The sequence below is a fragment of the Rhodnius prolixus genome, unplaced genomic scaffold (genome assembly GCF_049639745.1).
Source record: "Rhodnius prolixus isolate KJV_2025 unplaced genomic scaffold, Rpr scaffold_2, whole genome shotgun sequence".
Classification (NCBI taxonomy): Eukaryota; Metazoa; Arthropoda; class Insecta; order Hemiptera; family Reduviidae; genus Rhodnius; species Rhodnius prolixus.
In genome coordinates this window covers 4687204-4710701 of record NW_027411592.1, presented here as the reverse complement: position 1 = coordinate 4710701, position 23498 = coordinate 4687204, and the positions used below count along the sequence as shown (strand labels likewise).

Sequence of the window (23498 nt, the reverse complement as noted above, 5' to 3'; positions counted from 1 at the left end):
GTTCTGAAAAACTGATGTGTAAAACAAAAAAAATTGATAAGGCGGTTTTACAAATGAATCCTGTTTTAGCATTTTGTTTCTAGATTTAATTCGAACTGTTATCTCACATACCTGTGGGAGCGTTATCAAGGAGCCTAAGATCATAAGCTCCATCATAACCAACTCTGAAATTGTTTTCACAGCCGTTATCCCAATGGATAACGACAGTCTTGTCAGGGGACGAGCGGCTCCCGGGGCGTCCCACCTCAACCACAGTCCCGACACATCCTTCTCCACCATCCTGTTCGCCCCATTTCCAGTCAGGGCCCCGGACTACCCTCGTCCCGACTTCCACAGACATCACGAATTAAACGAAGCTGCACTTATTTTATAATAACACATACCCGTAACACAGTAAACCTCCATAATAACATCTCGTACTAACCAGCTGTTCTAACCAAACCAGTATAGCAGTCAGTTGAGTACACAGTACAGGTACAGCAATGAATTCTTTCGTTCAACGATTCATGTATAATGAACGAATCCACAGATTAAAGATTTTAACACTCGTTATAAACACTTTACAATTCAATAAATTCCTTCATTTCTCTTTTTTAATATTAGGGTGAAGGGACCAGTAATTGACTGGGCACCAGTAATTGACATACCAGATATAAACTGGTATTATAAGGGATATGAGCCGTTTTTAGTGGTGATTCTTTCAATTTCGTTATTAAGAAGCCTTTAGGCAGCAGTTCCAGAAAAATATTAATTATTGGAAGGTTCCTTGGTATCAGTGGAAGGTTATTTGTGTTAAAAGTTCAAAACCAAGGAAAAAACAAGCCGTTGCTAAGGAGGATTGATAAGAAAATAATTTTCCTTTTTTCTTATTTTTCGTTTATTTGTTCATATATTCGTGTGGTTATCAATGTTCTGTTATAATTAGAATTACTTGTAGATTTCATTTATGTAGTTTTTTTTTTAATTATAAGAAGCATTGAGGATTAAAATGGGGCTGTCAATCACTGGTCCTTGAAACGGCAATCTGCCCAGTAATTGACATGTATGTCAATTACTAGTCCTACAGCTTTTTTTTTGAAACCAGTGATTGACTTCCAGGGAAAATGATAAGATAGGTTGATAAATTTTATTATAATTAAAAATTCAATACATTGTAAAATAAAATCATTGATAAAAATCGGCAACATAAAATAAATAGTAAAACTTCCAACAAAATATGTTTAAATTAATGAATTAGCAAATGTACGCCTTATTTCAAGAGGGCATGCAGAATGATTATTCTGTACAGAACAACAATGTATGAACAACAAACTGGAATAGTCGAGATCGCCGAACAGTTTCACGAGGCCAACGTGAATGATAAAAACGACGCCCACTTATCGGAGTTTGAAAATCTCTCATTCTCCTTCAGTTTTGGGTCCTTGCCACATGCCAAAGAAGAAAGGGAGGAAATGGCTGAACCATAGAATTCCATCAAATAAAACGGCCAGGGGAAAAATGAAGCTCCCTCAAGAGAAGTACCAGGTGCGAAATTGAACATAAGTGGAGAAGTTGGTGACTTTGTGATGTTACACATTACTTACTTTTTAATCTAGTTTTTTTTTCATTGATGTTTCATTTATTTATTACTGTTGTAAGTGCGAATGCTTACAATCTGAGGCGGGACGCGATTAACGTGCACACAGTGTATATATAAATGAGCCCAAGAGGTAACTCAGTAATAATAAACAATCAAATACTGTTTAGATGCAGAAAATAAGAATGAATTACATTCAGATAGTTTGGTTTCGAAGCAAATGACACTGGCAGCACAGATTGTGGAAAATATTAGCGAAGCGCTCCAAAAGAAGGGAAGCGTAGGAGAAATTTGGTTCACTAGAAAGCGAACCCAAGGACGCGTAGATGCCATCAGTAGCAACGTTATAGGCGGAATGGATAAAACAAGGATGTGACCACATAGTCTAATCGGAAGTAGAGAGTTTGGTAAAGTGAGAACCAAAAAAAAATTCCCAAAAAGAAAAAAAATATTTAGCGGAAACTAAAGGATAAGAGAGCGGAAGAGTTGAGAGAAAGAGATAAAAGCGAGCCGACAGACATTGTGTACGATCTAACATGTATGTTAGCTAATATCTCCTTGGCACTATTGAAAGTAAGGGCTGTTATTCAAATTACCTGTCTTGGCTTGGGGAACTTAATTAAAACTGTCCAGTAGGACAGTTGTGTAAGGGTTGGTCGTCAAAAACTGCATAAAATAGCGTAATGTTGAAAAATATTAGATTATTTAGGTTTGCCTATTTAAAAACTGATTAATTATGAATAAGACCGATTTTTGTTATAAATCCAATTGAAAAAGTGATTTAGGTGATTTAAGTGATTTATTTAGATTTAAAAGTGATTTTGAATGCATATCTTATGTCGTTTCATGAATATATTTGTATGTCAATTACTGGTCCCACCCCATGTCAAACACTGGTTCCACCGAAAATTCGGTATGTCAATTACTGGGTCATTGACAAATTTTCAAAAAAAATCATTTTTGGTTGACATAAAGATCGAATTTACTGCTTTTAAAATATTAATAAAATAAAATACATCCTACTGGAGCGGTACAATTTTACAACCTACACCTGGAGCCAAAATAACGGAAGTTATTCTACCTTAAACTCGAATTTTTTCTTAAGCAGTCAATTACTGGTCCCTTCACCCTATATGGTTCAAATATCTTCGCAAAATTTTTAAATATGTCCACTTACATCAGTTCCTATATACTAAACTTCTGTCAAAACTAGACCATGAGAGAAACCTAGCGACATTATCATCAACCCTGTTACTTACAGTTACTGTCCACAGATAGAGCAACCTCCTATTAATAAAAATATGTTGGACTACTGTTAGAGATTGATAGACGATTAGAAGGGTCCTTAAACTGAATTTTTAGATAGCTAACTTCCATTGGGCCGGACAGCTCATATGTCCTCAAGAGGAGTAGGCTGCAAGGCAGGAGAAATTGCCCCTGAGCCCTAGGTAAATTAAATATGACAATTAAAGGAAATATGGAAAACTTTCGAATAAAATACATGAATGTATACACATCTTATTTATACCCTCTCATGTTCAGAAAGGATCTCGTAAGCATGAACCGGATAGCTATTGTGTAAGAACGCATGGAAGGCCATCCATTGGCAAATAGAGGAATAATATATTCCTCTAATTTCTTACGCTCTGCGTTCGGCAGCAATGAGACTAAATTAGTTTTTACTATTTTCAAATTAAAAACTTTTTAGACAATAAAATCACAGCAGCGCTCTTAAAAATAAAATTTATTTTACATACACATACATATACATTTATTAAAAAAATGTATATACAATGTGAAACAGCTTAAAATTGATATATAGAAATAATATTTTAAGTTTGTGAGTAAGTTTCTTTGTTATGAATTGTTTTGTTCGCTATGTTACAATGCAATAAATGGCACTTTGCTGTTCCGTTACAACTTGAGTTTGCTGATTGAGACAGAGCGACCAAGGAAAGAGAGGGGTCCTTTACACAAGTGAGTGCCGATCAATGCCTATAGGCACCTTGGCCCAAAGACATTTCAGGAAACTCAGGTTAGGGGTTAGCATCTAAATTTTCTCTTTTCAAACCTTTTTTTTTTCTGCACCAAATGGAATTTAAGTACACTCTATTACAGAACTTAGTGTGACATATTGGCGAAGAAAGATAAGGGTCCCATAACTTGTTTAGTTAACATTGACATTAATTATAATTAAGAAGATTGAATTAGAGATATATTATTTCTACACTCACTATCTTAGTAATTGACGGTTTTCCCGCCTATGCCTACATTATTTCTTGTCGAATAAATGAATTTTATGACGTAAAAATAAACGCACAAGTTATGGAGTTCTTGTACCATGAAGTACTATTTATAAACAATATTTTATCTCTATTAACTTTTATGTCATTTCCGTGCAAATTAAAACAATTATATTAAAAACAAGATGTAAAAGATTACTATACACTAATCAAACACCTGTCCATGTGTGATTTTTAATGCCTGTGTGCGTCATTATTTTTATTATCACAAATTGGGATAATGTATATTCTTTCTCAGAATAGTAATTTCCAATAGGTACAGTGGGAGAATGTCTTAACTGATGTTGATCTTCAGCAGACCTTCAGATAGTTAACTATATAATAGTCGAATCTGCAAATTTCCCCTTATTCTGCTAACAGTTGGTGACCACTTTAACTTGTTATTTAAAAAATGAAGAAAGCAATGCTTCTAGTATTTTTGACTATTTTGGCTGTATGTTTTGGCGCATCCACTTACACCACACAGTACGATAATATCGATCTTGATGAGATTTTAAACAATGATCGTGTTTATACTAAATATTTTCAATGTCTTATTGGTAAAGATCAATGTACTCCCGATGGAAAAGAATTGAAAGGTAAGTGTATTATTTCTATCATATAATCTGTTTTTTTTTTTTTTTTTTTTGTTACTAAAGTTCAAGAAGAATGAGAAAGTATTGCACTCGTACAAAAATTAGGAAATTGGGTTCCCGGTAGTTTACGATTTAAGGACTCCATGGTCAGAAGAAGGCTTTCTCTTACTTCTGCAAAATCCCTAAATGGTACAAGTACGTTCTTTGAACTTATGGGAACGATCAGATCCCGAATAGTCAGGAAAAAGTGGGTGTAGTGCAAAATTTTCTTGCGATGACTTCTAGTTTTACTAGGGTACAAAAATAAAATAGCAACAACAGTATAAAAAAAACTTTTTTATTACTCGAAATCATCTGTCAATAATTCAATGCCCGTCAGGTCCACCTGCAGTTATATTGGATAAACAAATTTCCAAACAACACTCTTTATCTCCTCCGTTTTTTGCAAATTTTAACCACATAACTGAGGACTCTAAACTGGTGAGGGAGAAACTCAAAATGCAACTTCGTTTACCGAGTTGTTAGACGAGGCGTAGGTGATGTTGTCTTGTTAAAGGAGTGTGTTTCACCATTAAACAAAAAGTGATACTTTTGAGCCGATTCAAAGCGTGAGCAATTTAAGATAGTTGAGTAGAGTTCGGATAGAATTAAAAGACCGTCTGGAACTTTCTCAAATTAAATGGTACCATGCGATTTCGATAAGTTCTCAAATTTTTTATTTCGGATGTCAGGTACTGTTGGTTGACCTGATCAAGTACTGCTGGAATTCAGTTTTCATCTATAATATCAATCACTAACAGCAAGCAGTGGAGATATGATAATCACCTTCTTATAGTAGTGAACATCTTTTCATAAACAGGATCTAATAGCTTAGTCAAACAAATAGCTTTAGTCATCAAGCATTCAAAAACAAAATTAACTTTTTCGGCAATAAAAACGGAAATTAATTAAATTAGCGAACATATGACTACCATTTAAAGCTAGAGTTGGACCAAAAAATATCGCATCTTCCTTCCGACTAGCGCTGCTAAAATAGATCATTCAATGTTCTCACGGTCATTGCTTTACTTTCCTAACATATACCTACTAAGTAACTTTTAAAAATTTAACACAATCTGACGTCAGTGAATGCAAAATATCCAATTTTAAACGCATTGAGAAAATGGTTTGAATACAAGCTTTGTTCTCAGGGCCAATCAGATAAAAACAATTTTTTTTAAACTAACCACAATTATGCTGAAATAATTTCGCTATAATAGTGAGGAATAATAGCAAACTACTTGATTGTGGATAATTTAAAACCAATTTTTCGGTACTTGTTCCGATAATTGTACTATTTCCACCTACTGGAAATAATAATAATAATATAATGTAAGCTATACCTTAAAAGCAAAGAATTTTTGAAGCTTTACTAATTAAATAAATTTCATCTGGGTTTCAACTACAAATACGTTGAGATTCGAATTTGGTTATTATCACAATGTTAAAAAGAATAAGACGTGAATAATTTTTCAAACAAAGCAAACGAAAACGAATCTATATTACATAATTCTCAAATTTTAACTTATAAATTTCCCAACTGAATTATATATTACATTTCATAGCTCTTAATATTCTAGGAATAAATAATATTTTGAAAATAATTTGTTGAAATCTAATTAAACTATATTTTATAAAGAATAATTAAAGCGATGGAACAACGGCTGTTAGCGTTCTGTCAAGAATTTTGATCTACATCTATTTAATTAATTCATTTAAAGGATCTTACTTGTTCAAAAAAACTAACTAAGCAGAGTAACGCTTTTTTTGGGGGGGAGGGCCTGGACATTCTGGTAAAGAGAACTTTTGTTTGTTTTGGACCATCGACCTCAATTTGATCACACGGAAATTGTCACACCCACAAGGTGGGCTGAAAGGTTTACAAATATTTGATATTTTTGCTTTTAGCTCCATAGTTGCTAAATAGGAGGCAGAAAGTTTTGCCCACCTCTGTTCTTTATTTTTTTTTATTATATAATTAATTATTTATAATCGTTTATTTGTTACAATTAAAATTTTTAGAAACACTACCGGATGCTCTACAGACAGGTTGTGCTAAATGTACTGAAAAACAAAAAGCAGGAGCTGAGAAAGTATTGAGATTTGTTATAGAAAATAAACCAGACCACTACAAGCAAGTAGAGGCTATTTACGATCCCAAAGGAATTTATAGACAGAAATTTGGTAATCAAGTTAAAGAGAAAGGAATTGAACTACCCAAATAAATTATGGCAGCAAAATGCTTGTAAAAAATAAATTTAATAAATTGAGTTCTATATTTACAAAATGATGTATTTATTATACTTACTCAGGCAACCTACTCTAAATTTGCTACCGTTCGTAAAAGCAAAATTTAAGAACTTGCAACAGTTTTATTCAATCTTCTGTTAATATTTTTCTTTTAAGTTTCATATCTATCATAATCTTTATGGTATTTTGAGGCAACACTTATATGAATGATTTCGATATATGTAAATTACTGGTAAACATACTTTTAATAGTAACATTTATTGCGATGGCTAAAAACTATAGAGGTTTGAAACAAAAATTCACATGAAATTTTCACCTGAAATTTGTCGATGAAATGCAAATATTTTTGTACCAGCGGCATCTGAAATTTTGGTAGGGAACCAGATAGATCACTTTTTTCTTTTATTTTTTAAATGAAAGGTGATACATTGAGGGAGATATAACTAAATAATGGACTAGGCACTTTTGGCAGCGTTACTAATGCAAGGTAATGTATTTATTAGATTCATTAATCAGTTCTTTTCAACCAATACAATTAATTAGACTATCAGCAATAGATTAAATTATTATTTCTTTTTTTAAATTGAACTCCTAATTATATTCAGTGAAAATAGGATTTATTCTTTAGGTTCAGGGAATTCAAGCCCTCTTTCTTTGGCATCCTTTTCGTATTTATGCCTGTACTTTTTATCTGGGTCGTACATCTCTTCCAATGCTAGATAATCCTCTGGTTTGTGGTCCAAAATGAATTTTAACACCTTTTCACTACCTTGTTTTTGTTTCTCTGAACACTTTTCACAAGCTGTCTGCAAAGCATCCGGTAGATTTTCTGGAATTAGAAAGAATAAGCTTTTAAATAGAAAACATTTGATTTACAAAAAAAAAAAAAAATGAAACGGAATGAAAATTAAATTCATTTACTACCTTGAAAGCATAAGAAAATCTATAGTACCTAAAAACTTCAGCTGGTGATTCAAATAATAAACGTATGACAAACTTATTTGTTTTTGTTTTTTGATTGAACTACTATTAAAGAAAGGAAAGAGAACAATTCAAATAGACCTGTAGACGAGAACTGAGAAAAATAAGGACTAGCAAAGAGTTTCCTTGTAAATTAAATTAAACTATTAATTACTAATTAGTTTTTATTTAATTAGGTAAGATGAGGAAATAATGCTTAAGGAACGGAGAGAAGCACTTAAAACCTATAAAAACAAAGAAGTCCCTGCAGTTTGGGGAATTATAGAAGGAATATGTATGACGTCGACAGCCCACAATACGTCATCTAATGCACTGCACAGTAGGCTGACGAAAGATCACTTCGTGATTATCTGTATGTTTCCGCTGTAACAGATCTATGATAGATAGATTTTTACCCTGAGGCAGACCTGTGAGAAAAAGAGTGTGCATATAGCAATTCCATGTAGATGCTCTTCGTTTCAGAGCGACAACTAGAGTTGCAGTTGCAGATGCTAACCACCTCAAATTAGACTGAAAAAAGCTGGAAATCATGGCGCAAAGTATGGGCCTGCATGTTAGTAAAGGGAAAACGAAGAACCTAATCGCTGAAAAGAAAAAAGCCATTTCAGCAGAACTATAAATCGGTAACTACACATCAGAAGCGGTTCTAAGTTTAGCAAAAAGGAGATTGAGAGAAGGTAAAACAGTGAAAATCGTAAAACACGCCACACTAAAACAATTTAAAAAACCGTATAACGCCAATCGTCACTTTCCGTCAATCCGAAGCTAAAGAAAACGTCAGTTAATTTGGTTGACGGTTTGAATGGTAAGTATAAAGGTGAGTATTTAGGCTCTGTGGTCAATTAAAGGCGGCGAAGGAAATAAATGGAATCTGTATAAGGCATTCGAGGGTGTTAATTTATTCTGTTATATAAGACTGCTACGACTTGAGGTACCTCTTCAGGATGGAAGAAGATAGGGCAGTGAATAAAATTTAGCTGAAGTTAAAATATTTAACATTCCTGACATGGAGAGACCAAGAGACCAAAGAACAGACTGAAGGAGAACGAGCAGCGAGATTTTATCAAACTAAAAGTCAGTGTAGCGCATGCACAAGATAGAACCAGGAGGATCGCTATTGTTGAAGAGGCCAAGGACAGCAGTATGCGTCGGTTGCGTCATAGAAAGAAGACGTGTAATGAAAAACGTTATGCATGGCTGGAAGCCGTCTGCAAAAGTAAATAATAACCAGAAGTGGGAGAGAATATTCATTAAACATTCTTGATGTAATTAGACTCAAAGAAATAAATAAAGGAAGGTAATCAGCGACAACAGATATTATATTAATGAAAATGCTGAAAATTAATTTTTCACATCGTCAGGCCATCCACCTTTATTATTTTATATTTCGGATTTACTTAAGCTCACTCTCGACAATTGACAATTCACTCTGGCTGGCCACCGACGAAAAAATATGCATCTCTCCTTAAATCGCATAGAAAATGACAGCTTGTTCGTTCAGATGAAGAACCGGCACAAGTTTTTGAACTTCAGGAGGATGTGCCGGACGAAGATAAACATACCACTGTCCCTTTCCTCCCAATTAAGTGACGTCTTCGAAAATGAGACGTCAGCAAGCTTCTTCGTAATAAATTATCGGTCTACGATCTCATTACTTCAAACACCGGCATCTTACCACAGAAGCAATAATTCATCTCACCTACCTTATAAATGCAATTTTACAACTTACCTAGTAGTCTCCTTATACTCATCTGCTTTTCCTTTTTGAAAAGTCCGTTGATTGGTTTGGTGCCAGGTTAACTGACCTTTGCGCTTATTAGTTATTAAAGTCAGAATTGGAAGAGGAAGATTTATCTCAAGAAGAGTTTGGGTTAATTTTTTTACTGCTGATTCTTAAGTTGAAGTATGCACACGAGATGCATTTGTCACATAATAAACTGCATCGTTACTTTTTTCCACTAGGCTGCGTGCCAATGCTGATGCAATCTAGTTTTATGCCCAGTTTCAGAGCACATTGTGATCAGAACAATCCCACAACATTGGACAATTTGATTTTTTTCGGGCCCTCTAGAGATTGTAACAGGTCGAAAGAAAACGGCTTCTTTTACCTTAGAGTTTCATATGGTAATGTGCAATCTGCATGACGAGATGATTAGCAAAAAAAAAAAAAACTGAGAAAACCTTGGACCTAGCAAAAAGTTAAGGGCAAACCTAAATAGAACCGTAAGGATAAGCCACTTTTAGCAATATTAACCAGGAGATCAGGATCCATCCCGAATCTAACCTAACTCTACAGCTTATTTCCACCAGTGCAGATGGCACTTCACGGTTTCACCAGACAGTGCAGCAAATGCACGAATAAGAATAAGTGAGATTGGCTTCAACAGCTCTCCACGATGCATTATCAAAGACACAATTCAGCAGCTTGAATCTACCATTCTAAAGCCATGTCACCAGCAAATGTTCTGGAACCATGCTGGTGCGCTGTTCAAGGAAATCTACCCTCTCAACTTCAGATAAAAAATCAATAGTTTAATTACTTGCAAGACCGCAACAGTCATGGCTTCCTAATAAATATTCACAACTGAACTATTTAAGGAGTGTTGTATATAATATACTTACATAATTATAATAAAAACACTTAGCCTAAAGAAAATATAATATAATATCGTGGTAATATCAGAGGTGTGCAACTTGTGTAAATTTTAAAAACCATTTACTTTATTATTTTATTTTTTGTGGTAAAGGTGTGTATTACATGTTCCGCAATTCATAATCATTTAGCTCAAAGTATTTAATGAATGGCCTATTTGTACTGACGAATTGATAAATTTATAATATAAATATTTCTAACCTTTTAGTTCCTTTCCATCAGGTGTACATCTACCCCTATTTAGTAGGCAATTATAGTATTTTTTATAAATTCGCTCGTTGTTTAAGATTTCATCTAGATCTATATTGTCATATTTGGTAGTGTAGGTAGAAGCTGTCAGACAATATCCAGCGCACAGGGCCAGGACAAATACCAATAATGCTGATGGGCACTTCATAATGAACACTATTTACCAAAATATCGCAATGAAGGTTTGCCTTAAGTGTTCTGGGCGTTTATATATAAATAATGCTCAAGGCAACCTCATTGTTTCCTTAATATATATCCCACTACTCCATTAAAAAAAAAAAAAAAATCTCATCATTATTTAACTCCATTATGCAAAAAGAAAATAGAAGAAGAATCTGAACATGAATATGCAACGATTTTCCAATTGTAAATAACCCGTGAGTACGTAAGTTATTAAAGGAAATCTTGGTACTAAGGGGAAAGATCTCCTAGTTGTTAAGTGCAACCATTAAAAACGTCAGCATTTTTTTTTATATTCCAAGAATTTTAATATTTTTTTTGAAAACCAAAACTTAGAATTAACTATAGTAATTTGAACCAACATTTCATTCAATTGGTTGCAAAATTAAAGAATATTTTCAAGAAATCGAGATAAGATTTAGGAAATAAATTCATTCGATTTATGGTTTTTACCAAAATGTTTGAGACACATTTAGTGATGAAATTTAACGAAAATTCGATTTCATCTTTCTTATGATTATTTTTTTTAATAGTTAAAAAACACGCATCACTAAAATAGATTCTTCAAAGGATGGTCGGAAAGCCAATCTAACGCAAGTCAGAGGGAGTATTGTAGCACACACTAATTAGAGCAACCCCTACAGTACTGTCTAGCTAGACTCAGAAGTCTAGTGAGGGGCTCCTAATACTGATACCAAACAATGTAACTAACACGTTTGTATATATGAAAGATCACTTCACTACAAACTCAGAGCAATCAGTCAACAGATCTATTTCCGATAAAAACATAGTGTGAAGTAAAATTAAGTTATTTTTTCAGTAATTTTCTCACTTATTCACACATTTAAAAGGAAAGCCCAATTTTTTTTTTATTCCTTGAAAAAATTCCTAGTAATTGCGTGACGTAAATTAAGATTAACACCCACCTGAAAAACCAACAGAAAAACTGAATAAATTTCTAAGATTACATGATGAGGAATATAATTGAACTTATAGAGCACGCAGTATTTATACACACCTACGCAATTCTCTTTGTAAATATTACATTTAATATACAATAAATAAATATCATAATAACAGCGATAATCAAGGACTCATCATTTCCGGAAATAAAACATTCTAATTGATATTTCCGAAAGTAATGGATTATTTCGATATGGAATATGTTGTGACAAATTATGGGTAAAAAATAATCAGAAAACCCTCTCTTCTCTTTGAAGATTTATAATTACGATTGATAAATTGGGGTAAAAATGTGATTCTTGGTCAACAATTAGTGGGTTTATCTTCTATTTTGAAGAACATACTTCAGCAATTGTGAATGTCGCTTTCTTAGGATAAGAGGTTTACATAAATATGTCCCATTGAATGTTTGCGCTTATTGATTGTTTTCATCGAAACTTGTAACGGCCTGAAAAATAAACAAAATATATAGGACTTATCCTAAAATATAATGGATTTCATTGTTATATTGTTATGCACACACGCTAAATAGAGGGAGTTTAGATTTGAATTAATTTGTACTTCAGTTGTTGCTTTGAATTATTTCTCTTACATTGTGTTAAAAAATATGGAATTATATTCATATGAATTCATTATATTATGTGGAATGACATAAAAATATTCTCAATTAAAATTTAAACAATCATAAAAAAAAGCAAAAACAAAAATTGGAACTTGGAAATCTTATGCTAATATCTCTATTACTTGGTGAAATTTTGAAATCAATTAAAAATCAATAGAAAAAATACCGTAAAATTTTACACTAGTATTTAATTAGTTAATATTTTTACAATTGTAAATATCATTAATTAAAAACAATTATCTACAGATTCATCGACCTTGAAACATGTATGAGGTAATTGGAATATATTTGTTAGAGAGGTCGAATGCAATACTGAGAGTTATTAAAGAATCAGGATTATTATTGGTTTTAAGTTTAAAATTACTCCCCCCATTTTCAAATGCAGTAGTTTCTTCTGATTGGAAAGCAAAGCACAATTTCTCACGAATAACATCCGCAGATAAGGATTCCAACGAAAATCGCATTTCAGAAATGATACCTATCCGCTGGAAAAGAACATTAAATAAAAGAGAACTACACAGAAAAAGAAAGTACTTTTACAGTAATAGACACAAGTTTTTCTCAGCAGAGAGAATTTCTCCTTGCTCTCGTAAGATATCTGAAAATGAAAGTAAAATATGAAAGAAGGTAAGATGAGTAAAATAACTATTTATTTTTACTCTATAGTAAAAAAAAAATAAACTGAGACTGTCTACATAAAAATTGATATAAATATTCTAAGCCGAAGGTGGAAACATTCTTCCAAAAGATTAAGAAAACTAAATAATGAAAAATCTCCCACCGCAATCTGCTTTTCTTTTTTAAGTTTTCCCAATTGAGGATTTTTTAACAGAAATTTCCCTCTTCTTTGCAGTAGAACAAAGCTTATTGATGAGGTTAATGGCAAAATTTGATTATGTACTTTGTTGATTATGTACAAAATTTGACATGTACTTCGTGAAAAAAAGCACATCCAAGTTTTTGAGACTAGTTCATTTGATTAATGAACTCCGTTGTTTAAAATTTTGTAAATATTTTAACATTAAAGAGAAATTTTTGAAAATGTAGCTCACTTACTGAATTGGGCTTATTTCATTCTATGTTTAGTAATTTGTCTTTTAAGATTTGGGAAATCATTAAGAAATATAATATTCGTTTAATGTACATAAAATATCATTAATTAATACAATGTACATCAATTATAACTGGAAAACAAATTAACTACTAGTTAAAACAATAATAATTATAAAAAACAAAATAAAAAACTTCCAAGTATCAAATAGCCTTCTCAATAATTAAAAAGGAAAGAAATAAAATGTCCTTACTAGTAAAATCCTCGTTCCATAGCATTGCTATAATTCAATAGATTAAACTGTCATTATTGATAAAATATTTAACATAAATTGAATTATTTACAGAAGTCCAATTATTATGATCTACAATTTGATTTTTTCTTTTTGTTTTTTGTAACTTAGCTTTAAATTATTTACAATCGATAAAATAACAACTGGATTTCTAAAAAAGATTGTGATTTTATAAATATCTCCGCATAAATTCATAGCATAAACTTTTAAAGATAATAAAAATAATGTTCAGTTAAACTAGAAGACTGTAATTAAAAAATAAAATAAATAAACACATTTTCTGTCACAAGTTTTTTTTTTTTTTAAAGGAAGTTATCGCCCTAAGACAATAATAATGGTTTGGGGTGAAGGTGTAAAAAAGAAGTTCCACTTCTTCAGGTAACTCTACATTTGTTCTACAATTAAAAATCTATATAACTTAAGTTACATAAAAACAGAGGTGATAGCAATCGGGGATTACAGCCACTTGTCTTATAGTTTGGACGTAGAAGTCATTACTTTTTCCAAAATCACGAAGAGGCAAAAACTTACTTAGTCTGGTGAAGTATCTTTTTCTTTCTTTTTCTTTTTTTTCTTCTTTTTCTTTAAACTTTGTACTTCAGTTTCGATGAATGATGACAATTTAAGATGACTTGGGATCTCCTCAACATCTCCTGTGGAACCTATTAGCAGAAATTGATCAGTACAATCTTATCATTAAAAGACTTCTAAAACATTTCATTTAAGAAATTAAAATTATTAATAAGAAACTGGATAGAAGTATTTGCTTATAGAAGTATTGCAATTTTAGAATTTAGTTTTAATCAAAAATACGTGTTTGTAGATCCTCTGAATTAAAAAAAAAAAGGTTTTGAGTTTGTGCCCGTGTGGACAGAATAACTCAAGAACAAACAGAATGTCTAAGTACAAAGAACACCCAAAATAACTCGTAAAAAACCTAATTCGACTCATTTCTAACAAACTATCATATTAGATTTTCATACTGGTGAGTTAGAGTACTCAATTATTCCACCAAAAAAAGTAACTAACAGCACCCTTGCACCCTAAGAGTACCTGTAGTACAAAAAAATTATAAAACTTCAAACCACTTGCAATAAACATCGATTACTAGCAACTACCAATATTTCCCTGTTAACGTTCCAGTATAGTCCTATGTGAAGCCTCGCCCATAGTCCCGAAAGCATATTCTACATAGGTAAAAAAAATAAATAAATAAATAACATTACTGGAAGGGCTTATCCACAAATATTTGTACATGTACTTAAAATGACATCTCTTTCATCTGTACATTTTAGGCGTTCCATCACTATAGTTCTAAAACCTTCTTTCGTATCAAATAAATTGCAATTGAGGAAATGTTTAACAACGTAATGGAATGCTCCACAGACCTTTGCCTACTAATCATTAATAGTTCATTATTATTCAGCAGTACTTCTGTGAACCAAAATTGTATGGGTAACTTAATGAGCATGGAAGTCCTGTTGCCTCTAAATAGTGTACGAGTATGTAATATAATAAGTTTAAATATAATCACTAAGCGAATATGTTACCTTCCGTTAGATGTTTTTGTTTTTTCTTGGTGGAAGTGTCATCTTCTATCTTTATGGAAGGTACTAATTCTGGAATTGGAGATATCATCAATATAGTCAATTTCTACCTGACAAAACGTTATCATCGTGAAATAAATAAAATAACAACACACCTTGTTCTTGATATTTTTTCTTCTTTTTCTTCACAGGTAGATCCTCCGTCATTTTCTTCACAGGTAGATCCTCCGTCACGATTGGATCAGGGACAGGTTCAGCCTCATCTGTTCTTTCTGCAATTTTGCGAATTATTTTTAAGATTACACATGCTTTTAACCTATTAGTTGCGGATAACAAGAACAAAAAAGAATAGTATTTCGGGCGCTAGTTAATGATGACATTTTATCCAGGACTGCTGGAATAGAGACAAGTAGAGAGACGAATAGTAGTAATAAACACACATCTGATAAGCACGAGCCCCACGCTGTCGCAACAGTTCAGCAGGAATAAAAGCAGAGCAGACGACTACTTCTTAATTTAGGAATTGAAATAAATTCGAACTGAAAAGTGATAGCCGCCGCTCGCTGGAAATAAGGTGAAAACTATCAGCCAAAGTAGCGGCCATTTCTGACGCTACAACATTTCTAGAAGGTTGCACATTCCGATTATTCGTTTAGTTAAGAGTGGAGATGATGTTTCAATTATGCCAATCAAACAAAATAAGGAAGGGTAATTGCTTAGATTAACTGACTCTGAACAAATATACTAGTCACCCAGTACGTATTACGAGTGTACATTCTAAAACTTTCCGTTTTCTACATATTGTGCAGATTTATGCACTAAACCACCACATCAATTACCTTTGTGTTTCTTCTTTTTCTTCTTCTTGATAGGGTTATCCTCTTGCATTAATAATTCTGGAATGAAGACAAGAAGGATGTTACTAAAAGAATTCACTGGTAACAGTAAAATTTGATAAATTTAATGTGGTATTATTACCTTCGTCAATAACTTCCACTGGCCCAACATGTTCCATTTCAATTTCTGATGTTGTTTGTTCTCCTTCACCTATAAAAAATAAAAATAGAAAATAGAAAATAGAAAAATCAGTTAAATTAATAGAAAATGGAAGTTGCAGGTACCATGATGTTTCTTTCTCTTTTTCTTCTTAATTGGTTTCTCATCACCAGTAACTTCCCCTTGCTCTTGAACAATCAGCAACTCTGTTTGAAATCAAATATTATTGAAGAAAATTTTAACTTCTTTTTTTCTTTAAAACTTTTTAAAAAATAATAATAATAATTTGCCATCTAATGTATTAAGAAAATTACTATTGTAAATATATTTTATATTACCTTCTACTTTTTCTTTCCTAATTTTCTTGGAAGGTTTCTCGAATTCCAAATTGGTCTCTTCATCATTCAGTTTCTCTGTAAATTCCAACAAGTCACTTTAGTTATTTAAAATTAATATAAATAGTAAATTTCTTAGAAAGGTATCAAATTATTAACCAGCAGTTATTGCCAAAGTTTAAAGAAATCTGGCAGATAAATTTTAGAGGAAAGTATGAAAGCCAATAAAAACTTTTTTTTAGAGTAAAACCGAATCATCTCCGACATTAATGTAAGAAATTCCAGCGAGAGTGATGCCAACGGGCAGCTATCTCTCCATCATAACGGCTTTTTCAACTAATCCACTGATTAACACTTTATTTTTGCAGATTGTGAAAAGCAAATTGTAAAACCATAAAATCAATTGATGAATTTAAAAGCGATATAGATGTTAATATCAGTAGACGGACGGAAATGCAATAGTGAGGAGCAACGAAATTTAGCGATCTCACTTTCCAAACAAGTTTTGAGAAACTATCTCTCGCACAGAACTCAAGACATCTTCCTCAATTAAAGACCACTTTTAACTCTACAATTCTACAATTTGGAGTAAAAGCAACATTGGAGATGAATAACTGCAGTTCTAGATTCGAAACTCTAAACATTGTCAAATAGTCGGAGGTGCCCACATATAGAGGTCGCTACAAGTAGTAAGCTCATCGACAACTCACAAGCTTTAGTGAAGATGCGCCAAACGAGGGGCAATTCCCTGTAAAGGCAAAAACAGACAAATCGATGGAGAAGAGAAGCAAGCCCACAACCGTCTCCATCAATATCGTGAAGCCAGCTTTCGCAATCCAATCTGACGATACACCAGGAACACACGAACAACACTATCGCAGCAGGCAAGCTTTGGCCCATGAACAGCACCAGCACTCGATTTGGTCAATCCCCACAGTTCTTGAGTGCCAAGGTGGCATTCTCATTAGGTAGGGAATGGTGTGGAGACCTAGTTACCTAGCAACTATAAATACACAAGCAAGTTTTATCAGTTATTCACTAAAAGCTCGACCATTTTATAGGTCTTTTCAAATAAAAACAATAATTATTGCAAACCAACAATTAAACTTGATGTCAAGTAGCTGTGTCTAGATGACGCAACATAATAAATGTAAATATAAAGAAAGTAGCTTACAGCGTCGACCGAAATAGTTTTAGAGAGTAGCTAGTAAACTCCATTGCAAGTTCAATTAAGAATTACCTTCGTCCTTATCCTTTTTCTTTTTCTTCTTTTTGACTGAGCCGGACGAGTTATTTTCATGGGACGACGCACCTAAAAAAACAATCTATCGATAAGCTTTTTCTTGGGAGTTACGAAAATTAGTTAAAGCTTCCTGAATTTTTCCCTTACAAGATATAACTTGTTCACACGCGTAAAGACATTTCAATTTAATCACATTTATGAGACTTGTTATAGGAATGAACAAAATAATTCCAAAGTGAAACATTATAACATAACTACAAATAGAAATAAATATTTAAAACATTTAACCTTACTTTGAAATGTCTTTAATTTTAAGTTGATTTTTGGTGAATATCGAGGTGCGGTCATCAATAATAACAACTTTTTTGCTTTATACCAACGTTTCGATAATTTTTACTACCTTCTTCAGGGTATTATAAAAAAAGTTTGTGAAGTTTAATGTAGAGCTACGAGTATATCATCATAACTGATTTAATTTTAAGAAAACGTTTGAAATCGAACTTTCAAACAATTAAAACTAACGGATTTTGTCTAAAACTTAAGAAAAGAAAAACACCTTTTGGTGATGATCCACCTCCTTCTTCCGTATCATCAGCATCTGCGGTTTGAATTTCGCCTTAAAAAAAAAAAAAAAATGCTATGTTCAAATGTTACGTAATAAAACTTTTGTTGGATATCATAAGTCAGCTAAACTAATTCACAATTTTCAGAGAAACCTTATTTTAAAATGTCCTTTCTTCAAATAATCTTATGTCAATAATTGCATTTCAATAACAGAAAACCTTCTCTACAGTTAGGCGGAGACTGGATTTGTTAATCCGTCAAATTAGGTTTGCTACAATTTGGAAATGAAATTGGGGAAAAAAGAAGTTATATTTTTTGCACAGACTTATATTTCCGAATAAGTAAGTAATAATCAAGAATTCCTTTTAAATTATTGGACTATTCGCTTGGTTGAAAGGAACCTGCTTCGACAATTTGGTTGGAAACAGATGTTAGTGGAAGATAAATAAGATCCGCTTTACTTGTGTAAGTGTTGCGGAACTAGCTATCTGGACCTAGGTGAATTTACAAAATGCAAAATTTTGTCACTTTCAAGGGGGGAAAAAAAATCCAATTATAAACAAGTTACTGATTTTTAAAAAATTACCATTATATAAAACAATCACTAAAAGCCTGTTATTATTATATTAGTCGTTTAATATTACGTTTTTATACATACTACATCTTTACTAACTGAAGCGAAATTGATTTCAAACCTTTCAAAACCAGAATAATCTTTTAATCTTTATCTTGCTAACTCCTTACTTTTCTATAAATATGACCGTAATGTGAAACTAGGTTTTCGAGCTTCGTAGTATAAAAAAATTGTCATAGGAATTTAGTACCGGTAAGGCAGAGGTATGCATTTGACTCGTGTCAAAATCAAAACCTCTGGTGAAAACAACAGAATGTGGTTCCTAAATCATCAGGCCTTACTTTTCAGGTTGTTTTTCAGTTACAACTTAAATTTTTCATTGCTCTATGTTTTAGGTACAATTTGGGCTTATCTGATTATGAAAATTAGATTATCGACTTGTTAAAGCAATAGATAAAATTATAAACTGCAACTTACGTTTTTTGAGTTTTTTATTCTTCTGAAAGTGGGCCGTTTGGAATTTATCTAAAATACATTCACAGTTAAAAAATTAAGTAAAAAGGTTGCATCTAACCTTTAAATATACATATATAATCAAGTTATCCATGAACATTAATATATACAGGGTTTTTCAGGGTTAAGTGACCCAACAGAAAATATGAATTTAGGACCTCCATAACATTTATCAGTTTGACGCGTTTACATCAATATGCATCGCATTTATTCTAACAGTGAATATGCTGATATAGTGTTGGTGTATGGTTTTTGCAATGCTGCCCGACGTGAATATTACGTGCGATTTCCGAATAAAAGATTACCATACAAAACTATTTTTAGGTCCACATTTCAACATCTTAGAGTAACTGGCACATTTGCTTTAATGCCACCTGCTGTTGGAGCTCTTGCCAATTTTTTGAAATGAAAGGAGTGCGACCATATTACAATATTTTGATGATAATCCGCCCGACAGCGTACGAAGAGCTACAGCTGAATTACATATTACGCCAACTACAGCATGGGGAACTCTCTTTGCAGATTGACGTCACCCATATCAACGGGTAAACCATTTATTTCCTCAAGAATTTTTTCCGATTAGTATTTTAATCAAGTTGATCTTAAGCCACAAATTTCGCGTCATACTCTCTGGACGGATGAAGCTACTTTCACAAGAAGAGATAAATTTGGTAGGTAACCAAAAAAATTATCATCTCTGGATGCTCGAAAATCCTCATGCAATTCGTGAACAGCATTTTCAGCAAGAGTTTCTGTGCAATGTTTGGTTGAGGATATTAGACAATATTTTAATTGGTCCGCATTTCTAACCACCTAGGCTCAATGCGGGCACATTTTTGCAGTTCCTTAATAATGATTTTGATTTTCTGAAGATGTTCCGCTACAACTGAGAAGGAACTTATGGTTTCAATTAGATGTTTGTCTAGCACATTGTGGCAGAGGTCCCCCACAGTAGCTAAATCAAAATTATCCCAATCGATGGATTGGCCGTGCAGGACCAGCGGCTTATCCTGCCTATTTTCCAGATCTGACACCAAGGATATTTTTGCTTTGGGTACCATTAAAATGTCTATGAAATGCCGGTCAATGACCTTCATTCTTTAAGAAGAAGAGTAATTGAAGCTTGTGAATCAATAACAGCTATCCAGGGCTGTTCATCTAACAGCAAATTGCTGCTGCGGAAGAATGATGCCAAGCCTGACTCATCATCATTTTGAACTACATTTATGATTATTTTACTATTCCTTATTTTCTTTTTTATTTATTTACTTTTAGTTGTCATTATTTTCTATTAATAAAGTAGTTGGAAGACATTATAAATCATTTTTATTATAACCTACTTAATAATAATTCATAAAATGGAAATCTTTAGCCGTGAATATATGGTCCTATATTCATATTTTCAGTTAGGGCACTTAACCCTGAACACCCTGTATCTAAAATAATTACATATATAATGTTAATATATTAATATTTATTAACTTACTTAGTTCAGAATGCTTATTTTCTAGATCTTTATAAGCAACATTTTTCAATGATCCTTCATCGTCAGATGATACTGTATGTGGTGCATCCATACCTTCCGAAATGAGTACACTACCGTTCAACTGATGTATACCTGAAAATAAGGTAAGTGTTGAATAAAAACTCTATGTAATACTAAATTGCGCAAAAAAAAATCTACGTTCTCTAATTTTTGGGAAATGTATTCATTAGGTACTAAGAAAGAGAACAATATCGCTATGCTTAGACTACAAGTAGTAACTCACAAAAAAAAAATAAAAATCAAAGTACCGTCACAATTTAACTGGATCTAAGCATAAACAATTTAAAACAGGAACCAAAAGAAAGAGACGGTAATATTATCATTAATACATTATCAGAGATCTTGGCTAAACCAGTGTAATAACATTTACACCCTAACGCAGAGACCTTAAAAACCCTTAACACTGATAAAATCGGTGCAATTTGAATTTCTACTTTTCTAACAATCCTAAAGGCCAATTCGTTCCTCGTGTGATCTATGCGCCTCTTAAAGACGCCTACTTCAAGAAGTAGTACACCTTGATTAGAGAAAATCATTAGTTAATTTGGACGACCTACTGAACTGTTTGTTATGCCCACTTTTCCCCCATACATTAAAGTATCTTATATTCCAACAATAAAATGACTCTCAAACTAACTATTACCCATTAATTTTATATAATTTTCTTCATTAAAAATAAAAAAAAATAATACCAAATTTGAAAGCACCGTCGATTTTACTGGGAAGAATTATATTTACATGACGTTCCATTGAATCTTTTTGCGAAAAACAATCGAAAGGTCTTATTTCACCGTTGACCTGTAATTTTAAAGTAGATTCTCCATTGAGTTCTATCTGCTTTCCGACAAGACTTTCAAGTTCTACCTGAAATTAAAAATAATAATTTTAAAAACAATCTAATATCAAGATTTGCTGTAAAAGTAGTGATTTTCGTACTTCTTTCGGACACTGAACAACATAAATTTCATCCTCAGAATCGAGATCTTCTAAAGCTAACGGACAACTGCCATCCCTAAGCGGGTTCACTTCAGTTAGATTCTCCATCTATTAAAAAATGCGCTCTATTTAATGGTTACGCAGTTACGATAATGCATAAATAGAACAATAAATAATTCTTACATCTTGTCCTTAGCCTAAAATACATTTGATTTTTTTAATTAATATACAACTTACGTTCTCATATGACTCAAAACCTGCTTCACTGGTTTTGTGTACATTTTTCTCTTTACTTTTCTTTGAATGAGATTGCTCCGATGTACTTTCACTTCTCTTTCTTTTCGTACCCTTTGAAGAATCAACAGGAGTACTGGTAGATTTTGTAGTGTTAAAAAATTGTGAAATAGTCAGCGAATCGTTTTTATTTGGGCCTGATTTACCAGAAAGACTTCGATTGCCTGGTTCTTTTGGGGATGTTTGATCATTATTTGCTTTTCTTGATGACCCCTTACTTTGTAATGGTTCTTCAGAAGTTACCGTTGAATCTTTCTCATATTCTAATTGCTCTTCATCAATTACTAAAGCTGTACTATCTCTTGAACTATTATCATCCACATTTAACTCAGAAATCCCTCGTTTTAATTTTCCTAGGGCATTCATTGCAGCAATAATAGGCTTAGACGGTAAACGTTCGAATTCAATATTTTCTTTACAGTTTGTATCGTCTAAATCCTTTGACTCATAAACTTTATTAGATTCTACAACAGTATTTAATGTTGAGGACATTTCTGCTTCAGAAGCAGATGAGTTTGATATTTCATGGACATCATTAAATTTAGTATTTTTCTTACCCATTTCTCCTAGTTTATTTTCATTGTCTTTTATGTTCACTTTTGAAAAATATTTATCAAGGCAATTCTGTCCCTTATTGTGGCTAGGCATTTCCTTTTCAATCTCAGTTTCATCGCCAGAAACACCTACGATGAAATCATCGAAAAGTTTTGCCAAACTTTCTTTGTTCTCAACAAACGGCTGAAATTCTCGGTAAATCTCCTTGGGAATTGGTACATCTTTCACCATTCTACACAATACATTATCGAAAACATAAAAAATACTAAATAAACAATTTACAAACTAGATACACCGCACTTTAACCCCATGCGTAAAACAACTTAAACTTTCAGGCTTCTATAGTTTTTAGAAGGAAGGTAATTGAACTGTTGCCAGGTGGCACCACATTTCTTTTGGCTTCAAAGAAATCAGTATTTATTATCATTACTACATTAACTATGGACACAAGAGAATGATCACTCACAATAGTTTTTTTTTAAAACTGTAGTTGAAACAATCATTACATGAGATAATCGAAAAAACATTGTTTTAAATAAAGAGGCGCTAAAAAAGTAAAGATCACTGGAACTTCAGCAATAATTTTTTCACTCTCCCCATAAATTTATTTAAAAGCTGTTAAAGGATATATCAATACTGAAAACTTATAATAATATTGTAA

The 23498-nt window shown here is 32.5% G+C and overlaps 4 protein-coding genes across 4 annotated transcripts in view; 1 reads left to right on the top strand and 3 right to left on the bottom strand.

Annotated features, from left to right (window-relative positions):
* mib2 (E3 ubiquitin-protein ligase mind bomb 2) overlaps window positions 1-482 on the bottom strand; it is a 33023-nt gene extending 32541 nt beyond the window's left edge. The window contains exon 1 of the mRNA XM_074120609.1: window positions 112-482. Coding sequence (XP_073976710.1) covers window positions 112-340 — 229 coding nt within the window. The 5' untranslated portion in view covers window positions 341-482. The remainder of the gene's footprint in view (window positions 1-111) is intronic.
* A 3689-nt stretch (window positions 483-4171) lies between these two features.
* On the top strand, window positions 4172-6780 carry LOC141450319 (ejaculatory bulb-specific protein 3-like). The gene is made up of 2 exons (XM_074120626.1): window positions 4172-4457; window positions 6516-6780. The coding sequence occupies exons 1-2, from the start codon at window positions 4271-4273 to the stop codon at window positions 6716-6718; spliced, it is 390 nt and encodes a 129-aa protein (XP_073976727.1). The 5' UTR covers window positions 4172-4270; the 3' UTR covers window positions 6719-6780.
* A 437-nt stretch (window positions 6781-7217) lies between these two features.
* LOC141450317 (ejaculatory bulb-specific protein 3-like) lies at window positions 7218-10827 on the bottom strand. Its single transcript, XM_074120624.1, has 2 exons — window positions 10579-10827; window positions 7218-7572 (listed from the first exon to the last, which is right to left on the bottom strand). Exons 1-2 carry the CDS (start codon window positions 10772-10774, stop codon window positions 7361-7363), a joined length of 408 nt encoding a protein of 135 aa, XP_073976725.1. The 5' UTR covers window positions 10775-10827; the 3' UTR covers window positions 7218-7360.
* LOC141450306 (uncharacterized) lies at window positions 10681-23487 on the bottom strand. Its single transcript, XM_074120611.1, has 15 exons — window positions 22226-23487; window positions 21989-22096; window positions 21745-21916; window positions 20993-21124; window positions 19471-19518; window positions 18412-18471; window positions 17853-17924; window positions 16616-16690; window positions 16403-16483; window positions 16260-16328; window positions 16121-16177; window positions 15437-15553; window positions 15285-15353; window positions 14266-14396; window positions 10681-12217 (listed from the first exon to the last, which is right to left on the bottom strand). Exons 1-14 carry the CDS (start codon window positions 23066-23068, stop codon window positions 14266-14268), a joined length of 2034 nt encoding a protein of 677 aa, XP_073976712.1. The 5' UTR covers window positions 23069-23487; the 3' UTR covers window positions 10681-12217.
* Window positions 23488-23498: the final 11 nt, after the last annotated feature.

What these genes read in the sequence shown, in the direction of transcription:
- LOC141450319 (XM_074120626.1), top strand. Translation starts at nt 4,271, where the DNA reads ATGAAGAAAGCAATGCTTCTAGTATTTTTGACTATTTTGGCTGTATGT. An exon ending in CGATGGAAAAGAATTGAAAG is followed by an intron (nt 4,458 to 6,515) that starts GTAAGTGTATTA and finishes TAAAATTTTTAG; the next exon opens with AAACACTACCGGATGCTCTA.
- LOC141450317 (XM_074120624.1), bottom strand. Translation starts at nt 10,774, where the DNA reads ATGAAGTGCCCATCAGCATTATTGGTATTTGTCCTGGCCCTGTGCGCT. An exon ending in TGATGGAAAGGAACTAAAAG is followed by an intron (nt 7,573 to 10,578) that starts GTTAGAAATATT and finishes TTCTAATTCCAG; the next exon opens with AAAATCTACCGGATGCTTTG.
- LOC141450306 (XM_074120611.1), bottom strand. Translation starts at nt 23,068, where the DNA reads ATGGTGAAAGATGTACCAATTCCCAAGGAGATTTACCGAGAATTTCAG. An exon ending in TTGTTCAGTGTCCGAAAGAA is followed by an intron (nt 21,917 to 21,988) that starts GTACGAAAATCA and finishes TTTTAATTTCAG; the next exon opens with GTAGAACTTGAAAGTCTTGT. An exon ending in CGACGGTGCTTTCAAATTTG is followed by an intron (nt 21,125 to 21,744) that starts GTATTATTTTTT and finishes CCTTATTTTCAG; the next exon opens with GTATACATCAGTTGAACGGT.